The sequence below is a fragment of the Pseudophryne corroboree genome, chromosome 4 (assembly GCF_028390025.1).
Source record: "Pseudophryne corroboree isolate aPseCor3 chromosome 4, aPseCor3.hap2, whole genome shotgun sequence".
Lineage (NCBI taxonomy): Eukaryota > Metazoa > Chordata > Amphibia > Anura > Myobatrachidae > Pseudophryne > Pseudophryne corroboree.
In genome coordinates, this window is record NC_086447.1 from 694717860 (window position 1) to 694740203 (window position 22344).

General features: G+C 43.8%; 1 protein-coding gene across 3 annotated transcripts in view; it reads left to right on the forward strand.

Annotated features, from left to right (window-relative positions):
* The window catches only part of VIT (vitrin), a 293710-nt gene that overhangs the window by 123800 nt on the left and 147566 nt on the right, over nucleotides 1-22344 (forward strand). For all 3 annotated transcript variants that reach the window (XM_063917916.1, XM_063917914.1, XM_063917915.1), the window contains exon 2: nucleotides 6451-6501. In XM_063917916.1, the coding sequence (XP_063773986.1) occupies nucleotides 6468-6501 (34 nt within the window). In that variant the 5' untranslated portion in view covers nucleotides 6451-6467. The remainder of the gene's footprint in view (nucleotides 1-6450; nucleotides 6502-22344) is intronic.

Here is a 22344-nt window from a genome sequence, read left to right on the forward strand (position 1 = left end):
CGGCACCCTCCGGATGGCGCCCTCCGGAAGGCGGCACCCCGGGCAAAAGTCCTGCTTGCCCGTGGCAAGATCCGCTACTGTTCACAGCCATTTTCAACCTGTCGCTTAGAAATTGTGAGGTCCCAGCTTGTCTTAAGCGCTCGCTCATTATTCCAGTACCGAAGAAATCTTCCGCTCACGGCAACCTGAATAATTGCAGGCCGGTTGCATTACGGTGGTGATGAAGACGCTGGAACGACTGATACTGAATCATCTGAGTCCAGGCAGGTACCGTCCTTGACCCTCTGCAGTTCGCCTACAGGGCGAACAGATCGGCAGAAGATGCGGTGAATCTGGGTCTGCACTTCATTATGCAGCATCTGGATTCACCAGGTGTCTACGCTAGGGTTCTGTTTGTGGACTTCAGCTCTGTATTCAATACTATTATTCCAGGCATTCTACCTCCTAAACTGCGCAGCTCAGGGGTACCAGAAACGCTATGTTCCTGGATGGTGAATTTTTTAACGAACAGGGAGCAACGGGTCAAGATGGGGAATTTCACCTCTGGCGTTAGGACGATTAGCACGGGCGATCCGCAGGGATGTGTTCTTTCCCCCCTTCCTTTTCTCACTGTATACCAATGACTACATTTCTGAAGACAAATCTGTGAAACTTTTCAAATTTGCGGATGATACCACGCTCATTGGATTCATCAGAGGGGGCGAGGAGTCGGCTTATAGGAGGGAGGTTATGCGGCTGGTCACCTGGTGCAAGGCAAACAATCTACAGCTAAACAACTAAAAACAGTTGAAATGATTGTCGACTTCAGGAAACACCCCCCTTCACTCATAATTGCAGACAATGTAGTAACTGTGGTGGAAACCTTCCGATTCCTGGACTCCACAATCTCCAATGATCTTAAGTGGAAGTCTAACATTGAGGGAATTCTGGGGAAAGCCCAGCAGACACTGTACTTCCTACGTCAGTTTAGGAAGTTCAAACTGCCGCAAGATCTTCTAATCCTCTTCTACTCGGCAATCATTCAATCCGTCCTCTGCTCCTTGATAATAGTGTGGTTTGGCCCTGCCTCAATCCACAACAAAAATAGGCTACAGCGGGTTGTAAGGTCTGCTGAAAAAATCATAGGGACAAATCTTCCGGCAGTCGAGGATATCTATCGGGCAAGGGTTATGAAGAGGGCGGGGAGGATTATTGACGACCATTCTCACCCTGCTCATGATATGTTCCGACTGCTACCGTCTGGCAGACGGTACTGCTCGCAACTAGCACGAACTGCTAGACACAGGAACAGCTTCATTCCTCAAGCAATCAAACTGTTCAATTCGACATTCGCTTAGCATTACTCTCATATTCAGATCTCTACTTGTGTATTCTAGTCATAAGTCACATGTTCTTCTTCCTCTATGTTTTTTGTTGTATATCAAATGCTGTATGGGAGCTGTAGCTATCGGAAACCAATTCCTTATGTATTATGTATTTTGTACTGATATACTTGGCAATAAACTGATTCTGAAAAAATAAATAAAAAATTAATCTTTGCAAGGTGACAATATCTTCAAGAAGAAATACACCTCCCCTCCCCCTGAAAAATTTAATTTTTGACTTTACTTCTCAAAGTAGTGTACAAATACACAGATGCTCATAGCACTCATTCATATCTAGCTTGTCATTATACTAGTTAAGAATATAGAAGCAATACTTGTGGGTTACAACAACTCACACTACACTTTACCATAAAAAGGCCTTGTCCTATATTTTTAGTCTTGACACTGATGACTTGTATGGTGAGGAATAGCGGCTACATACTTACAGATGTGAACTCTCTTATTTGTAGTTTCCTAGTTGCATAATTCTATGAAGGTAGTGTTCCCAAGTTAGCTCAGACTAAGGCTCTATAGTTAGTCTGGGCATTTCAAGCATCTCTTGTTTCTCAAAATACACCCAGAGATATATTTTTAATTAGCAGTCACACATTGAAATTGTATGATGCATGAAATAATGAGCAGTTTACGCTCACCATAAAACAAACCATTGCTTGGCTGACATTTTTGTGGACTGATCTAAACCACACTCGATATTTTTTTTGCAATGAAAAATAGCTGTTATGTAAACTAGCTGCATGTGTTTCTGTGGTATGTCCGGTATGGATTTATGTTAAACACGCACAGAGCAATATTGTAATTAGTGCATTAACCTGTTTATTGCCACATAGAGATTTCAGCATCACAAAATACATGCACATTTGGGCCCTGATGCAGTGTTGTTTGCAATTGAGCCCCAAATCAAATTACGTTCCCTAAAAAAGCCAGGATTATGACGATATGCAAGGAGGCAACTATCTTAAGATGTGTGCTGGTTGGTTACACAGTGCTATTGATAATGGGTGCTTGGTGTGTGAAGATACTGAGCATGCACAGAAGTTTCAGGCACAGTGCCAGTCTTCAGCGCATGCGCTATTGTGATTGCTAGCAAAGGTCCACGGAAATTGCACATGGCATGCCAACTGTAGTCTATGTGCCTAATTTACACAAACACTGACTCCCTTGGTATAATCCATTTTCTTTATGACAATGGCAATGGGGCATTCGCAAACAACCAATAACAAGCCGTTCACTAGTGCTGGTGATCTTCATCATCCACTATTTGCACCTGCCCAGTACTGATATAACCTATTGGGTTGTCTAATGGGTGTCAGGCGGAATGTGATAGTGGATGTTAGGTCACACAGATCTCCTTAACAGGCTTACAGGTTTAGCATATCACAGGGTAACAGTAGTACAGTGTATCTGGAAAGTATTCACAGCGCTTCACTTTTTCCACATTTTGTTATGTTACAGCCTTATACCAAAATGGAATAAATTCATTTTTTCCCTCAAAATTCTACAATACCCCATACTGACAACATTAAAAAAGATTTTGAGATTTTTGCAAAGTTATATAAAAATAAAAATCTAAGAAATCACATGTACATAAGTATTCACAGCCTTTGCTCAATACTTTGTTGATGCATCTTTGGCAGCAATTACAGCCTCAAGTCTTTTTGAATATGATGCCACAAGCTTGGCACACCTATCTTTGGGCAGTTTCGCCCATTAATCTTTGCAGCACCTCTCAAGCTCTCAATAACAAGAGGGGATTTAACCAGAATTATTGCACCCAGATGGATACATAGCGCTATACTAGGCAGCGTCGACAACCGAGATTGAGAACGCTAGCCACATGAGGAATTTTTATTACATTCACGCTGTTTGAATAAGCAATTTGCCAACAGCAACTAACAAGAGGGCACTGAAAGTTACGTATTGTGTGCTATACCAGTACAATTGCATTGCATAAGGCAGCGTTGACAGCAGAGACTGAGAACGCTAGCCAGGTACAATAGTTCTGTCCCCAGATTATCTATACGATTGGGCAAGCTGCCAATAGTTATTTGTAGAAGGAAATTACAAGAACAGCACTCTACAATACAGTACAATGCACCATATGGGACAGCACTGACAGCAGAGTCTGGAAATGCTGACCAACATTGTACTTTTATATAATTTTCAGTACAAATTTGATTGATGCTCATCAGTGGTGATACAGCATTATGTAAAGAGATCAATTAGTATCAAGAAGGATAGTGGTATAGCGAATATTGTGGGAACATCGGATGATGTAGTCACAATTTTGACAGGCAAGGAGCTAATTGGGACATATTGAGTTTATCCGGTCTACCCTATCAGATCTAACGTCTAATAACATACATGTTACAGTACACTTAAGGAGCCCATATCATATTAAATTGATTGACAGAATTGTGGTTCACTTAGGTGGAACTTTTGTTTCTCTGATAAGCACGCATATTCATAATCGAGGTCATTGTACACAATAATTGAAGTATTTTATATAGAGACATTACACAGCATAGTGGGTGTAGTGTGTGGTTTTTTAATAATCACAGTTTGCACTTTGTCTTTCCCTTGTCCTTTAATTCATTTTAATATTTCACAGTTACAGGCTTTTTAAGTATATGAAATAAAAGTTATATTTTAAATTTAAAGTCATTTGTATTAGTGCTCCACCTAAGACCAATCTTTTCTTCCTTGTTCCAAAACCTATCTATATATATTGGCAACAATATATGTGTGGCAGCACCCCCAGTTGATACACAAGACAAGGAATTGTTATGAATTGTAAGTTGGGGTTTCTTCATTGTTCAATTTAGAAAACGGTACTAGTGCAGTAGTTTTCCCATCCCGCCCTTTTCTTTTGTAAAATCCTCTCAAGCTCCATCAGGTTGGATTGGAAGCGTCGGTGCACAGCCATTATCAGATCTCTCCAGAGATGTTTTAATTGGATTCAAGTCTGGGCTCTGGCTGGGCCACTCAAGGACATTCACAGAGTTGTCCTGAAGCCACTCCTTTGATATCTTGGCTGTGTGTTTAGGGTCGTTGTCCTGCTGAAAGATGAACCATCACCCCAGTCTGAGGTCAAGAGCGTTCTGGAGCAGGTTTTAATCCAGAATGTCTCTGTACATTGCTGCATTCATCTTTCCCTTTATCCCCACAGCATGATGCTGCTACCACCATGCTTCACTGTAGGGATGGTATTGGCCTGGTGATGAGTGGTGTCTGGTTTCCTCCAAACATGATGCCTGGCATTCATGCCAAAGAGTTCAATCTTTGTCTCATCAGACCAGAGAATTTTGTTTCTCATGGTCTGAATGTCTGGCATTCACGCCAAAGAGCTCAATCTTTGTCTCATCAGACCAGAGAATTTTGTTTCTCATGGTCTGAGATTCCTTCAGGTGCATTTTGGCAAACTCCAGGCGGGCTGCCATGTGCTTTTTACAAGGAGTGGCTTCCGTCTGGCCACTCTACCATACAGGTCTGATTGGTGGATTGCTGCTGAGATGGTTGTCCTTCTGGAAGGTTCTCCTCTCTCCATAGAGGAATGCTGTAGCTCTGACACAGTGACCATCAGGTTCTTGGTCACTTCCCTGGCTAGGGCCTTTCTCCTTTGATGGTTTAGTTTAGACATCCAGCCACCTCTAGGAAGAGTCCTGGTGGTTCCGAACTGCTTCAATTTACGAATGATGGAGGCCACTGTGCTCATTGGGACCTCCAAAGCAGCAGATATTTTTCTTTGCTCTTCCCCAGATTTCTGCCTTGAGACAATCCTGTCTCGGAGGTCTACAGACAATTCCTTTGACTTTATGCTTGGTTTGTACTCAGACATGCACTGTCAAGTGTGGGACCTTATATAGACAGGTGTGTGCCTTTCCAAATCATGTCCAATCAACTGACTTTACCACAGGTGGACTCCAATTAAGCTGTAATAACATCTCGAGGATGGTCAGTGGAAACCGGATGCACCTGAACTTAATTTTGAGCTTCATGGCAAAGGCTGTGAATATTTATCTACATGTGATTTCTTAGTTTTTTCTTACTAATAAATTTGCATAAGGCTGTAACATAACAAAATGTGGAAAAAGTGAAGCGCTGTTAATACTTTCCGGATGCACTGTATGTGCAGGGTAACACCTGAGAGCAGCTACGTATTACTGTGACACTGTACACAGTGGCGCATGCATGCAAGGCTGCACATGATGCCACCAGGTCTGAGGTCGCATCTCCTGCCGGCTACGAGTCCTAGTGCCCAGAGTATGCTTGGAGTGTACAACAGAGGAGACAGTGCCCAAGTGCACTACTCTCCAAAGCCCAGCAGCACCTGTAAAATAAACCTGTAAATACATCTCTTTACAAATTTTTATCATATTAATATTTTAGACCACTCAGTAGTGTATAACCAGGGCTCTAACACTGGTGTTAGAGCAGTGCCGTAGCCCAGGGCGCCTCGGGTGGCAACATCACTTCCCCACAGCACCTAAATTTGGCTTGTAGGGTTCCTGAATTGGCACCCTGTAGCTTGTAAAGCTGCTCCAAAGCTGCCTAGAGTGTCCTTTGAATGAACTAAGCATGCATCATACAGCCTGTACAGCCCCCCTGGAGAGGGTGCTCTAGGCAGTGCTGTATTTCCTGATGCCAACAGCCCTGCCCCTCAGCATTACATCATTATGCCATGTGTTAGGGGCGGAGCCAGCATAGTGTGCAAAATTGCCTTGCTCTGGCACTGTATAGAACCCTACAATTAGATCTGAAGATATTTGGGCACAGTAGAAAATTAGGTAACCTACAGTATGATTGCCTGATCTGGAGGTGAAGTTCTAATTACACACATAGGTGCATTTGGTGGTGCATTTTCAACATGTGTAGCCAATGAAACTATACATAAAATGGCATGTGTTTTTATTAGCTGAATTAAAGACATTTTTTCTCCAACATTTATCTATTTAAATATATTTATGCATTCAGATTATCTTCAGGAAATTGAAAACTTCAATACTCTAGTAAAAATTTTTTATATGGGATTGCCAGAATTTATAATGTTTGTTGTTTTATTTTTCAGTTGGTCTACTTTTTCCTATGATGAAGGAGAAAGTTATTACGGTTGTATTAGGTAAGTTATTTATCTATAAATATGACATGCTATAATATATATATTTACTGTAGAAGATGTTGAACTATATTCTCTTGCTCATGGCATGCTGTCATAGGTCTGAGAAAATAGTCCCCATTCAGTAGTCCCATAATTACACACTGCTGGTGTTATCACAAGAAGGAATACACTGACTTGTGGTGTCATGGCTGAAATGTTAATGATGACTGGGTCACTGTCAGAGGGCAATAGTAATGCAGACGATCGACCAACTTCTATGCCTGTCAAAATTACCCTCATAATCTAAGTTACTGATGTAGAGTAATATATGCATTTGTTATCAGCAATGTACAGTACAGCAGCCTATTATCTCTTCATCGTTCTATGGCCCTCATTCCGAGTTGTTCGCTCGTTCTTTTCCTTCGCATCGGTGTGATTTTCCGCTAACTGCGCATGCGCAATGTTCGCACTGCGGCTGCGCCAAGTAAATTTGCTAAGAAGTTAGGTATTTTACTCACGGCATTACAAGGTTTTTTCTTCGTTCTGCTGATCGTTGTGTGATTGACAGGAAGTGGGTGTTTCTGGGCGGAAACTGGCCGTTTTATGGGAGTGTGTGAAAAAACGCTGCCGTTTCTGGGAAAAACGCGGGAGTGGCTGGAGAAACGGGGGAGTGTCTGGCCGAACGCTGGGTGTGTTTGTGACGTCAAACCAGGAACGACAAGCACTGAACTGATCGCACTGGAAGAGTAAGTCTCGAGCTACTCAGAAACTGCAAAGAAAAGTCTTTTCGCAATATTGCGAATACTTCGTTCGCAATTCAGCTAAGCTAAGATTCACTCCCAGAGGGCGGCGGCTTAGCGTGTGCACTGCTGCGAAAAGCGGCTAGCGAGCGAACAACTCGGAATGAAGGCCTATGTCAGCAGCACAAACTGCTGTAGAGGACATAGGTGTCGGAAGGGGGTCCTATGGAGTGGTTCACCCATCCCCAAACATATGAGAGACGTCAGTCAATGTCACGGGGTGCAATGCAGCTGCCTTCTAGGGTTATCACGGGCAATGTCAGGAAGGAGATAATCCCAGTTTCTGACTGCTCGACCTCCTTCCCACAGCCCTTCTCTGTGCACCTCCAGGGCCCTCCACCCCCAGCCCCAGTCCCTACAGTATGTACTGTAGCTAGTAACTGTGGCCCCCTCATCTGGTACCCTCCCTGAACCCTTATCATCTCCCACTTCTTATGTTCCTTCACTCTGCGCCTCATCTCCCACTTTGTCTCCCCCCCCCCCCCCCCCCCTCGCGCCCCCTTACCCAGCTAGAGATATCCATATAAATAGATATATGTATAAATGACAGGATCTGGCACTCACTATAACTGTTGTTACAAGATCCCGTTGCCCTCCGTGTAAAGGTAGCATGCAAGACACTCCACATTGATAAAAATGGATAGCAGGCAGCACTCAGGGATAATGATACACCAACACCACCAGGTGGATGCTAACATTTCAAAGCATGTGCTTTTTCATCAGGGCAATGTAAATAGATTTACTGTATGTTTATCTATCTGTGTTATCAGGTAGATGTTGTGTCGGGTAATTCCAGCTGCCCTTGAGGGGCGATATTCAGTGGTTTAGAGGCACCAAAATGAAATTATATCTTGCCCGGCCAACCTAAAAACATTGTGGTGCCCCTGGTAGAGGAGATGTATCAAACTTTCAGTAGAGATAAAATGTAGAAATTGCCAAAAACAACTAATCAGCTTCTAGCTATCATTAATCTAGTATAGTCTATAAAATGACAGAAGCTGGTTGGTTGCTATTGACACCTTCTCCTGATATAGAGTATGATCTGAACTGTTTAGTTGAAATGTTTAGGCTCCTTTGGCAAAAAGGATGTAAAAACTCCTTCCTGATTTCTAATTGGTTGATTACGGTAACCAGGACAGGCTGTTCCCCTCTGTTGAATTCCTAGTGGTCATTATCAATAAAAAACGATGGATCTGGATAACCTTCATAGAATATTATGGGAAGGATTCTGGCTAAACTCTCATTAAAGGAGAGGCTCAATGAGTAAGAGGCAGTTACTGCTGATGACATCTTAATAGATTCTTATATACTGTAGTATATAGTAAGAAGTATTTAACCTCGACATCAACTACTACTAGTGTTCCAGTATCATATTTCAAGTAAAGCGTTCAACTCAACATAACATTTCTCTATCGTCCTAAGTGGATGCTGGGGTTCCTGAAAGGACCATGGGGAATAGCGGCTCCGCAGGAGACAGGGCACAAAAAAGTAAAGCTTTTACCAGATCAGGTGGTGTGCACTGGCTCCTCCCCCTATGACCCTCCTCCAGACTCCAGTTAGATTTTGTGCCCGAACGAGAAGGGTGCAATCTAGGTGGCTCTCCTAAAGAGCTGCTTAGAGAAAGTTTAGCTTAGGTTTTTTACTTTACAGTGAGTCCTGCTGGCAACAGGATCACTGCAACGAGGGACTTAGGGGAGAAGTAGTGAACTCACCTGCGTGCAGAGTGGATTTGCTGCTTGGCTACTGGACACTAGCTCCAGAGGGACGATCACAGGTACAGCCTGGATGGTCACCGGAGCCGCGCCGCCGGCCCCCTTGCAGACGCTGAAGAGAGAAGAGGTCCAAAATCGGCGGCTGAAGACTCCTGAGTCTTCATAAAGGTAGCGCACAGCACTGCAGCTGTGCGCCATTTTCCTCTCAGCACACTTCACACAACAGTCACTGAGGGTGCAGAGCGCTGGGGGGGGCGCTCTGAGAGGCAAATAAAAACCTTATTAGAGGCAAAAAATACCTCACATATAGCCCACAGAGGCTATATGGAGATATTTAACCCCTGCCTAACTTCAAAAATAGCGGGAGACGAGCCCGCCGAAAAAGGGGCGGGGCCTATCTCCTCAGCACACAGCGCCATTTTCTCTCACAGAAAAGCTGGAGAGAAGGCTCCCAGGCTCTCCCCTGCACTGCACTACAGAAACAGGGTTAAAACAGAGAGGGGGGGCACTGATTTTGGCGATATTGTATATATATAAAAGATGCTATAAGGGAGAAACACTTATATAAGGTTGTCCCTATATAATTATAGCGTTTTTGGTGTGTGCTGGCAGACTCTCCCTCTGTCTCCCCAAAGGGCTAGTGGGTCCTGTCCTCTGTCAGAGCATTCCCGGTGTGTGTGCTGTGTGTCGGTACGTGTGTGTCGACATGTATGAGGACGATGTTGGTGAGGAGGCGGAGAAATTGCCTGTAATGGTGATGTCACTCTCTAGGGAGTCGACACCGGAATGGATGGCTTATTTAGAGAATTACGTGAGAATGTCAACACGCTGCAAGGTCGGTTGACGACATGAGACGGCCGACAATCTATTAGGACCGGTCCAGGCGTCTCAGAAACACCGTCAGGGGTTTTAAAAACGCCCATTTACCTCAGTCGGTCGACACAGACACAGACACGGACACTGAATACAGTGTCGACGGTGAATAAACAAACGTATTTCTCATTAGGGCCACACGTTAAGGGCAATGAAGGAGGTGTTACGTGTTTCTGATACTACAAGTACCACAAGAAAGGGTATTATGTGGGAGTGAAAAAACTACCTGTAGTTTTTCCTGAATCAGATAAAATAAAATGAAGTGTGTGATGATGCGTAGGGTTACCCCGATAGCAAATATTGGCGTTATACCCTTTCCCGCCAGAAATTAGGGTACGTTGGGAAACACCCCTTAGGGTGATAAGGCGCTCACACGCTTATCAAGTGGCGTTACCGTCTCCAGATACGGCCGCCCTCAAGGAGCCAGCTGATAGGAAGCTGGAAAAATATCCTAAACAGTATATACACACATACGGTGGTTATACTGCGACCAGCGATCGCCATCAGCCTGGAGATGCAGTGCTGGGTTGGCTTGGTCGGATTCCCTGACTGAAAATATTTTATTCATGTAGAGCATTTAATAGGATGCATTCTATATATATGTATGTGAGATGCACAGAGGGATATTTGCTCTCTGGCATCAAGATAAGTGCGTTGTCCATATCTCCCAGAAGATGTCAGGGACACGACAGTGGTCAGGTGATACAGATCCCATACGGCAGATGGAAGTATTGCTGTATAAAGGGAAGGAGTTATTTGGGGGTCGGTCCATCGGACCTGGGGACCACAGCAACAGCTGGGAAATCCAACCTTTTTTACCCCAAGTTACATCTCAGCTAAAAAAGACACCGTCTTTTCAGCCTCAATCTTTCCTTTCCCATGAGGGCATGCAGGCAAAAGGCCAGTCATATCTGCCCAGACATAGAGGTAAGGGGAAGTAGACTGCAGCAGGCAGCCCTTTCCCAGGAAAAGAAGCCCTCCACCGCGTCTGCCAAGTCCTCAGCATGACGCTGGGGCCGTGCAAGCGGACTCAAGGTGGGGGGGTAGTCTCAAGAGTCTCAGGGCGCAGTGGGATCACTCGCAAGTTGACCCCTAGATCGTACGAGTATTATCCCAGGGGTAAAGATTGGAGAGTCGAGACATCTTCTCCTCGCAGGTTCCTGAAGTCTGCTTTACCAACGGCTCCCTCCGACAGGGAGGCAGCATTGGAAACAATTCACAAGCTGTATATCCAGCAGGTGATAATCAAAGTACCCCTCCTACGACAAGGAAAAGGGTATTATTTTTCCACACTATATTGTGGTACTGAAGCCAGACGGCTTGGTGACACATAGTCTAAATCTAAAATGTTTTGAACACTTACATAAAAGGTTCAAATCGAGATAAAGTCACTCAGAGCAGTGATAGCGAACCGGAAAAAAGGGGACTATATGGTGTCCCTGGACATCAAGGATTACCTCCATGTCCAAATTTTGTCCTTCTCATCAAGGGTACCTCTGGTTCGTGGTACAGAACTGTCAATATCAGTTTCAGACGATGCCGTTTGAATTATCCACGGCACCCCGGGCCTTTTTACCAAGGTAATGGCCGAAAAGATGTTTCTTCAAAGAAAAAAGGCATCTAAATTATCCCTTACTTGCACGACCTAAAAAGGGCAAGTTCCAGAGAACAGTTGGAGGTCGGAAGAGCACTATCTAAAGTAGTTCTTCGACGGCACGACTGGATTCTAAATATTCCAAGAATCGCAGCTGTTTTCCGACGATACGTCTGCTGTTCCTAGGGATGATTCTGGACACGGTTCAGAAAAAGGTTTTTCTTCCCGAGGAAAAAGCCAAGGAGTTATCCGACCTGTCAGGAACCTCCTAAAACCAGGAAAGGTGTCTGTACATCAATGCACAAGAGTCCTGGGAAAAATGGTGGCTTTTTACGAAGCAATTCCATTCGGCAGATTCCATGCAAGAATTTTCCAAAGGGATCTGTTGGACAAATGGTCAGGGTCGCATCCTCAGATGCACCTGCGAATAACCCTGTCGCCAAGGACAAGGGTATATCTTCTGTGGTGGTTGCAAAAGGCTCATCTATTGGAGGGCCGCAGATTCGGCATACAGGATTTGATCCTGGTGACCACGGACGCCAGCCTGAGAGGTTGGGGAGCAGTCACACAAGGAAGAAACTTCCAGGGGGTATGGACGAACCTGGAAAAGTCTCTTCACATAAACATTCTGGTACTAAGAGCAATCTAAAATGCTCTAAGCCAGGCGGAACCACTCCTGCAAGGAAAACCGGTGTTGATTCAGTCGGACAACATCACGGCGGTCGCCCATGTAAACAGACAGGGCGGCACAAGAAGCAGGAGTGCAATGGCAGAAGCTGCCAAGATTCTTCGCTGGGCGGAGAATCACGTAATAGCACTGTCAGCAGTGTTCTTCCCGGGCGTGGACAACTGGGAAGCAGACTTCCTCAGCAGACACGATATTCACCCGGGAGAGGGGGGTCTTCATCCAGAAGTCTTCCACATGCTAATAAACTGTTGGGAAAGACCAATGGTAGACATGATGGCGTCTCGCCTCAACAAGAAACTGGACAAGTATTGCGCCAGGTCAAGAGATCCACAGGCAATAGCTGTGGACGCACTGGTAACACCTTGGGTGTACAAATCAGTATATGTGTTTCCTCCTCTGCCTCTCATACCAAAGGTATTGAAGATTATACGGTGAGGAGGAGTAAGAACAATACTAGTGGCTCCGGATTGGCCAAGAAGGACTTGGTACCCGGAACTTCAAGAGTTGGTCACGGACGACCCGTGCCCTCTACTTCTGAGAAGGGACCTGCTACAACAGGGTCCCTGTCTCTTTCAAGACTTACCGCGGCTGCGTTTGACGGCATGGCGGTTGAACGCCAGATCCTAAAAGGGAAAGGCATTCCAGAAGAAGTCATTCCTACCTTGATTAAGGCAAGGAAGGAAGTCACCGCGAAACATTATCACCGCATTTGGCGAAAATATGTCGCGTGGTGCGAGGATCGGAGTGTTCCGACGGAGGAATTTCAACTGGGTCGTTTCCTACATTTCCTACAATCAGGATTGTCTATGGGTCTCAAATTGAGATCTATTAAGGTTCAAATTTCGGCCCTGTCAATATTCTTCCAAAAAGAATTGGCCTCAGTTCCTGAGGTACAGACTTTTGTTAAAGGAGTACTGCATATACAGCCTCCTGTGGTGCCTCCGGTGGCACCGTGGGATCTAAATGTAGTTTTAGATTTCCTCAAATCCCATTGGTTTGAACCATTGAAAAAGGTGGATTTTAAATATCTCACATGGAAAGTGACTATGTTACTGGCCCTGGCTTCCGCCAGGAGAGTATCTGAATTGGCGGCTTTATCTTATAAAAGCCCTTATCTAATCTTCCATTCGGATAGGGCAGAACTGAGGACTCGTCCGCATTTTCTCCCTAAGGTGGTATCAGCGTTTCACCTGAACCAACCTATTGTGGTGCCTGCGGCCACTGGCGACTTGGAGGACTCCAAGTTGTTGGACGTTGTCAGAGCCTTAAAAATATACATTTCAAGGACGGCTGAAGTCAGAAAATCTGACTCGCTGTTGATACTATATGCACCCAACAAGTTGGGTGCCCCTGCTTCTAAGCAGACGATTGCTCGTTGGATTTGTAACACAATTCAACTTGCTCATTCTGTGGCAGGCCTGCCACAGCCTAAATCTGTTAAGGCCCATTCCACAAGGAAGGTGGGCTCATCTTGGGCGGCTGCCCGAGGGGTCTCGGCATTACAATTCTGCCGAGCAGCTACGTGGTCGGGGGAAAACACGTTTGTAAAATTCTACAAATTTGATACCCTGGCAAAAGAGGACTTGGAATTCTCTCATTCGGTGCTGCAGAGTCATCCGCACTCTCCCGCCCGTTTGGGAGCTTTGGTATAATCCCCATGGTCCTTTCAGGAACCCCAGCATCCACTTAGGACGATAGAGAAAATAAGAATTTACTTACCGATAATTCTATTTCTCGGAGTCCGTAGTGGATGCTGGGCGCCCATCCCAAGTGCGGATTATCTGCAATACTGTACATAGTTATTGTTAACAAATTCGGGTTATATTGTTAAGGAGCCATCTTTAAGAGGCTCTTTCTGTTATCATACTGTTAACTGGGTTTAGATCACATGTTGTACGGTGTGATTGGTGTGGCTGGTATGAGTCTTACCCGGGATTCAAATTGCCTCCCTTATTGTGTACGCTCGTCCGGGCACAGTACCTAACTGGAGTCTGGAGGAGGGTCATAGGGGGAGGAGCCAGTGCACACCACCTGATCTGGTAAAAGCTTTACTTTTTTGTGCCCTGTCTCCTGCGGAGCCGCTATTCCCCATGGTCCTTTCAGGAACCCCAGCATCCACTACGGACTCCGAGAAATAGAATTATCGGTAAGTAAATTCTTATTTTCTGGTTGCCATCTTTATTGACCCACTATATGATAAACACGCTAGACTGCAACAAAAACTGCTCAGAGAGGGAAATGAGACCTGGAGCAAACGCAGGATTTCTAGAGGGGGGTTTCCAAATACTTGAGTTTAGAGGGAGTGTTGCCAACACCTGCAGAGTGTAACCATGAGAAGATATAATTTTTTGTGAATGGGGTTCTCAAAGAAATACGTGGTGGTTGCTTTTTCTCTAAACCATGATTATTTATTGCTACAGTACATGTCTAGATTTAATAGGATTTTAATTACCTACCGGTAAATCCTTTTCTCGTAGTCCGTAGAGGATGCTGGGGTCCATTTTAGTACCATGGGGTATAGATGGTTCCGCAGGAGCCTCTGGCACTTTAAGACTTTTCAACAGTGTGAACTGGCTCCTCCCTCTATGCTCCTCCTCCAGACCTCAGTATAGGAACTGTGCCCGAGGAGACTGACAACTTCGAGAGAAGAATTTACATTAAAGTAGTGGCGAGATTCACTCCAGCTCACACCATACCAAAACATGTCGCCTAACATGGCCTTTAACATAACCCATGCTAACGTGCATGCAGAACGTAACAGCAACAGCTGTAAAACATCTTAACACATGAGAACCTGTGTAAAAAGACAAAACGTAATTTGCAGGAAAAATTAGCACTGGGCGGGCGCTCAGCATCCTCTACGGACTACGAGAAAAGGATTTACCGGTAGGTAATTAAAACCCTATTTTCTCTTACGTCCTAGAGGATGCTGGGTCCATTTTAGTACCATGTGGACAGCTCCCAGTATGGGCGGGAAAGTGCTAATGTTCCTGCAAAACTGACTGACCAAACTGAAGGTCGTCAGCAGCCAAGGTGTCAAACCTGTAAAACTTAGCAAACGTGTTTGCCCCTGACCAAGTAGCTGCTCGGCAAATTTGCAACGCTGAGACACCCCGGGCAGCCGCCCAGGAAGAACCCACTTTCCTTGTAGAGTGGGCCTTTACCAAACTCGGTAACGGCAATCCTGCCGTGGAATATTCGTGCTGAATGGTACCTCTGATCCAGCGCGCAATAGTCTGCTTAGAAGTAGGACCCCCAATCTTGTTGGGGTCATAGAGGACAAACAAAGATTCTGTTTTCCTTATCCGAGCCGTTCTTGCAACATAAGTCCTCAACGCTCTTACGACATCCAAGGACTTTGAAACGGCTGAGGTGTCAGAAGCCACTGGCACCACCACAGGTTGGTTGATATGGAAATAAGACACAACCTTTGGAAGAAAATGCTGACATGTCCGCAGTGCAGCTCTATCTTCATGAAAAATCAAATAAGGACTCTTGTGTGACAGAGCCCCTAATTCAGACACTCGTCTGCCTGAGGCCAAGGCCAACAGCATGACCAATTCCCAAGTGAGAAACTTCAACTCTACCTCTTGTAGAGGCTCAAACTAGTCCGATTTAGGGAACTGCAACACCACATTAAGATCCCATGGCACCGCAGGAGGCACAAAGGGAGGTTGGATGCGCAAAACCCCCTTCACGAACGTCTGGACCTCAGGAAGGGAAGCCAACTGTTTCTGAAAGAAAATGGACAAGGCCGAAATTTGGACCTTGGTAAACCCTAATCTCAAGCCAGCATCCACACCCGCCTGTAGAAATAGGAGAAGACGTCCTAATTTAAACTCCACCGCAGGAGACTTCTTGGATTCACACCGAGATATTTTCTCCAAATACTATGGTAATGTTTGGACGTTACCCCTTTCCTGGCCAGAATAAGTGTGGGAATTGCTTCATTGGGAATACCCTTACGGGCTAGGATCTGGCGCTCAACAGCCATGCCGTCAAACGCAGCTGCGGTAAGTCTTGATAAACAAACGTCCCCTGCTGAAGCAGGTCCTCGCGAAGAGGAAGAGGCTGAGCCTCTTCCAGTAATAACTCCTGAAGATCTGGATACCAAGCCCTCCTTGGCCAGTCTGGAGCAATGAGAATTGCTCGAACCCTTGTTCTTGAGAACTTTTGGTATTAGTGGAAGTGGAGGGAACAGATACACCGACTGAAACACTCACTGGGTCACCAGTGCATCCATTGCTATTGCTTGTGGGTCTCTCGACCTGGAACAATATTTCTGAAGCTTCTTGTTCAGACGTGATGCCATCATATCTACTTGAGGAACACCCCAATGATCTGCTACCTCTGCAAAGACTTCTGGGTGGAGGCCCCATTCTCCTGGATGGAGATCGTGTCTGCTGAGGAAGTCTGCTTCCCAGTTGTCCACTCCCGGAATGAAAATTGCCGACAGAGCTTTTGCATGTCTTTCTGCCCAGAGGAGTATCTTTATCACCTCTGCCATTGCCGCTCTGCTTTTTGTTCCGCCATGGCGGTTTATGTAAGCTACTGCCGTTACATTGGCTGACTGTATCTGTATGGGACGACCTTGAAGAAGGTGTGCCGCTTGATGAAGGCTGTTGTACACAGCTCTCAATTCCAGAATGTTTATGTGAAGGAGTACTTCTTCACTTGACCATCGTCCTTGGAAGCTTTCCCCTTGCGTGACTGCTCCCCAACCTCGGAGGCTTGCATCTGTGATCACCAGAATACAAGTCTGAATCCCAAACCTGCGTCCCTCCAGGAGGTGAGAACTTTGAAGCCACCACAAGAGTGAAATACTGGCTTTTGTTGACAGGATTATCCTCCAGTGCATGTGTAGGTGCGATCCGGACCACTTATCCAGTAGGTCCCATTGGAACACCCTGGCATGGAATCTGGTTTTAAAACTTGTTTGACCATCCTCTGGATCTCCAGAGCCATTTCCACTGGTAGGAATACTTTCTGTGCTTTCGTGTCCAATATCATTCCCAGAAATGATAACCTCATTGTGGGTTCCATTTGTGATTTTGGAAGGTTTATGATCCAACCGTGCTATGGAGCACAGTCAGAGAAAGTGCAATGTTCTGCACTAGTTTCTCCCTGGATCTCGCTTTTATGAGGAGATCGTCCAAGTATGGGATGACTTTGACTCCTTTCTTGCGAAGAAGAACCATCATCTCCGCCATCACCTTGGTGAATATTCTCGGAGCCGTGGAGAGCCCGAAAGGCAATGTTTGGAACTGGTAGTGGCAGTCCTGCACCGCAAACCTCAGCTATGCCTGATGCGGCGGGTAGATGGGAACATGTAAATAAGCATCTTTGATGTCCATCGATACCAGATATTCCTTTTCCTCCAAGCTGGAGATCACCGCTCTCAGGGATTCCTTCTTGAATTTGAACCTTTTCAAATAAAGGTTCAGAGTCTTTAGGATTAAAATCGGTCTGACCGAGCCATCCGGTTTTGGCACTACAAACAGGCTTGAATAAAATCCTTTTTCCTGTTGTGACACAGGAACTAAGGAATTACATTGTCTTGACATAATTTCTGTATTGCGTTCAGCACTTTTGCTCTGTCCTGAACAGAAGCTGGTAAGGCTGATTTGAAAAATCGGCATGGGGGAAGGTCCTGAAATTCCAATTTGTACCCTTGGGATACTATCTGCAATACCCAATGATCCAGATCTTGGTGAACCCACCCAACAGTAGACGTGCCCCCACCCGATCGTACTCCCACAGGGAAGCCCCAGCGTCATGCTGAGGTTTTAGCAGAAGTAGCTGTTCACTGCGAACCTGATGGTGTTGTAGATTTTTTTTCCCCTTCCTCGCCCTCTTCCTGCGAAGAAGGGGGTACCCTTTGCCTTTTTGGACTTGTTGGGGCGAAAGGATTGCATCATATGAGAATGAACTCCTTTCCTAGGTGGAGCAGCTGCGGAAGGCAGAAATGCTGACTTGCCTGATGTAGTTGTTGAAATCATGGCATCCAGCTTGTCTCCAAAGATGGTTTCTCCATTGTAAGGAAGCGCCTCAATGTTCTTTTTTGATTCTGCCTCAGCATTCCATTGGTGGATCCACAGCGCCCTGCGGGCTGAAATCGCCATAGCGGAGGATCTTGAACTCAGCAAACCAATATCCTTCATAGCTTCAACTAAGTAACCTGCAGCATCTTTGATATGGCCGAGAGTTAGGACTATTTCATCCCTGTCAACTGTGTCTATGTTAACAAGCAAATTCGGCTGGGTCTGGAGAGCTGACCAAACAGGCGCAATGCGGCTAAGGTGTTAAAGGCTTAGATAAATGTCACCACATTTAAAACAAAGAATACAATACAAGAATTTTTCCACAGCGTTACCCACCCATGCACAAGCAATGGTGGACCTGAGCACCATTCAGTTAGCCGTATATATGGATTTCAGGGTTGTTTCTAATTTACAGTCAGCTGGATCTTTTAAAGAGGCTGAACCAGGGGCATGCAAAACTATTTTCATAGACAGCCGAGAAACTGAGGTGTCTATCGTTGGGGGAGTCTCCCATTTGTGCCTATCTTCCTCAGGGAAAGCGTACGCTACACGTATCCTTCTGGGAAGGGTAAATTTCTTCTCTGGGTTAGCCGAGGATTCTTCAAAGAACGCATTCAAATCCTTTGAAGGAGGAAAAGTCACAACCTGCTTTTTATTTAATTTAAAATAATCCTTTTCCTCAGGGACCAGTGTTGTTTCAGGAAACTCCAACACTTCCTTTATAGCAACTATCATACATTGTATGCTTTTGGCTAATTTGGGGCCTACCCCTCTCAAATCCCCAGAGTTGACGTCAGAGGCGGAATCTGTGTCTGTGTCCCCATGCATTATCTGGGCCAGAGAAAAAGGAAAGATAAACTCTGCGCTTGAAACAATATATCTAAAGTAAATGTGCAGTCGGACACAGAAGATTGACTCAGTACAACTTAAATGTAATGAAAAACAACTTTATAGTTTCTATTAAAACAGAGAATGTAACATTTGAAAAATAAATAAATATATAATTATTTGGACATTTTACTCATATGTACTATCTAGATGTAAACATACAACATACAATAAGTTTGTTAAAATAACTTTTTCAAGTGGTGATAGTGAAAAATAAAAAATCAAAAACACTGGCGTCCCAGTGTATTGATTAAGGTTTGTAATTCCCGCAAAATTGATTGATAGTTCCACAGTCTCAGAAAATATAACGCTTTACAGAAAATGGTGTAAACTGTGTTTAAAGCTCCCGTGCTGGTTCCTGCATTAGTATGCAAACAGGGTCCTTTTGAATAGATTAAGTACACGTGGAGTGAAAGAGTTTCATTTAGATCCTATTATAATAGCAGCTGGTAATTGCAGTATTTCCCAAACAAGTGTTGGTTGGTTTAGATAATAGGTAACGTTCATATAAATATAGCCACCGTGAATGAAACTTCTGGAGACAGGTGTTAGGCCCCACAGCGAGGGTCACATGGAACTCACCCGACCAGTGCTTCTGGAGCCGTGCGGCAGTGAAGGATCCAACGTGCGGCAATAAGCTGCGACCAAAGCTGTCGCGGATGAACTGAGCTGCGGGCTGCGGGCTGTGTTCATACAGCGGGTATCACCAATTGAATGATGTAACAGAAAGTGGGCGTCAACGCGTTTCGTTTCCTAGCAACGGAGACTTCCTCAAGACAGATATCTCCCCTCCTCCTAGTCACAAATATATACCTGTCTAATGACTTTCATGTCGATCAGTTGTGGTTTAATTGATAATTAATAACATTCTCTATAGTTAAAATAAAAAATAAATATACTAAAAAGAGACATATAAAATAATATAAACTAATATGAATGTACTACAATCTTGTAAAAAACTAAAAGTATGTACTGAGTCAAACATTTATACTATAGTGAAATGCAGGCATAATAATTTAATTAGGAACAATTTAGACTTAATATCAAAATCCGTCTGGGTTTCTGTTCCACTTAGTGTCCCGAAATCCCGGATCTCTAAGTAACAAACCCACACATCATGTCTGGCTGTCTGTTATATATCAATATATGTCTAGTACGCAAATTATAAATAAACCTACAGCAGCCAGTTATTCTGTTTTAGTAGACCAGACTAAAGATAAATATAGTAAATAATTAATATAATACATCCATATTCAGCAAGAATAGTTTCTGGTACAGAAAACACTTAAAATTAAAGGTATAATGACTTTATGGTTCTCTCTGAATTACTCACAGAACCGTATGTAAAAATGAATATATCAATATTAAAAATAAACAAAGATAGATAGAAGATGAACAATAATAAAAATAAAAGTAAAAATTAATATAATATCAAATAAAAAATAATAAATAATAATAAATAACAATAAGGAATAGAGTGGAAAATGGATGTTAGTGAATGTAAATATTCTAAACTACCTAAACTACAATTCTTCGATGGAACAAACTAATCTGATAAAATTATCGTGCAGTTGTGCATAGTTCAATCCATTTATTTGGATTAAGCATGGGTAGGTCTCTGAGCTATTAGAACTAACAGGTAACCTATGGATTTATTCTAAACAGGAGTAATCTAGGGCTTCATTAAGACCATTTGGATAGAGAGAATCCAATTTAAAAATCCATGATGATTCCCCCAGACAGAGTTTTCGAAATCTATCACCTCCCCTTTTTGTGCTGGCAAATTGTTCTAGCCCGACGATAGAGAGGGATGATGGATCACCATTATGTGCTCTTGAAAAATGGCGGGACACGCTATGAGTTTGAAGTTTTTTAATAATATTAAGCCTGTGTTCTCTGAATCTAGTTTTAATTGATCTGGTTGTTCTTCCCACATATTGGAGAGAGCATGAACATTGTAATAGATATACGCAATATTCTGAGTCTTCATTAGTGATAAAGTCAGCTGATAAGGGGGGGGGCATAGTATTACAATCGAGATCTGACTATGTTGCAGAAGCTCATAGACAACTCAATAACACGGATTACTATACAGTATTATCGAGTAACCCAAGTGCCTCCTTTATGCTAGAATTAAAAAATGTACTACAAAAGGTGAAAGAAGATGATGTGATATCAGAAGATGAGTATTATTTTTTGTTGCCCTCACATCCTATCACACCCATTTTTTATCACTTTCCTAAAATTCACAAAGATTTGTTACACCCACCTGGGAGACCTATTATTTCGGGAGTGGATTCACTTACATCTAATTTATCACATTTTGTTGACTTCCATTTACAAAGCCACGTCGCCATGCTAAAATCATACATTAAAGATACCCAACAAATACTACAACAAACAGTAGGAAAAAACTGGAATAAGGACTGGGGTTTTTTAACCCTAGACGTACAATCTCTTTATACCAATATACCCCATCAAGGAGGGATTAATGCGGTCAAACACTATTTAGATAGTGACCCTATCATCAAACCAGGCCGACGTGACTTTGTACTGGAAGCAATTTCTTTTATTTTAACTCACAATTATTTTTTGTTTGACAATCTTTATTATTTACAACGCCTTGGGACGGCCATGGGGACCAGGTTTGCACCTAGTTTTGCTAACCTCTATATGGGCCGCTTCGAAGAGGAGTACATCTGGAGCGGCCCATATAGAGAGAACCTGGTTCTCTATGGCCGTTACATAGACGATTTGTTCATTATTTGGAATGGGGGTCACCAACAAGCACTTAATTTTGTAAATTTTTTGAACGATAACTCCTATAATTTAAAATTCACTTTTAATTTTGATTCCTTCACTACTCACTTTCTTGATATCACGTTTTCTATTGCCAATGACAAAATTATATCCACTAATTACATTAAACCGGTAGGTACAGGCAATTACCTTCATTATTCAAGTAGCCACTATAAACCTTGGATAAAAAATATTCCAAAAAATCAAATCATTAGACTCAGACGCAATTGTTCTGAGGACATAGCATTTCTCTCTCAAGTTAAAGCTCTTTTGAAACAGTTTGGAGAAAGAGGTTATCCTCCTCAACTCCTAGAGGATTCACAGATTTATGCTAATTCACTTCTGAAAGTTACCACTGCTAAAGTAGATAAGCCTCAGAATCCTAATAAAGAAAAAATTGAAGCCAAAAGTAAATCGAACAGTCTCTCGATAGGAGACTCTGTTAAATTCATTTCCAAATTTAATAATA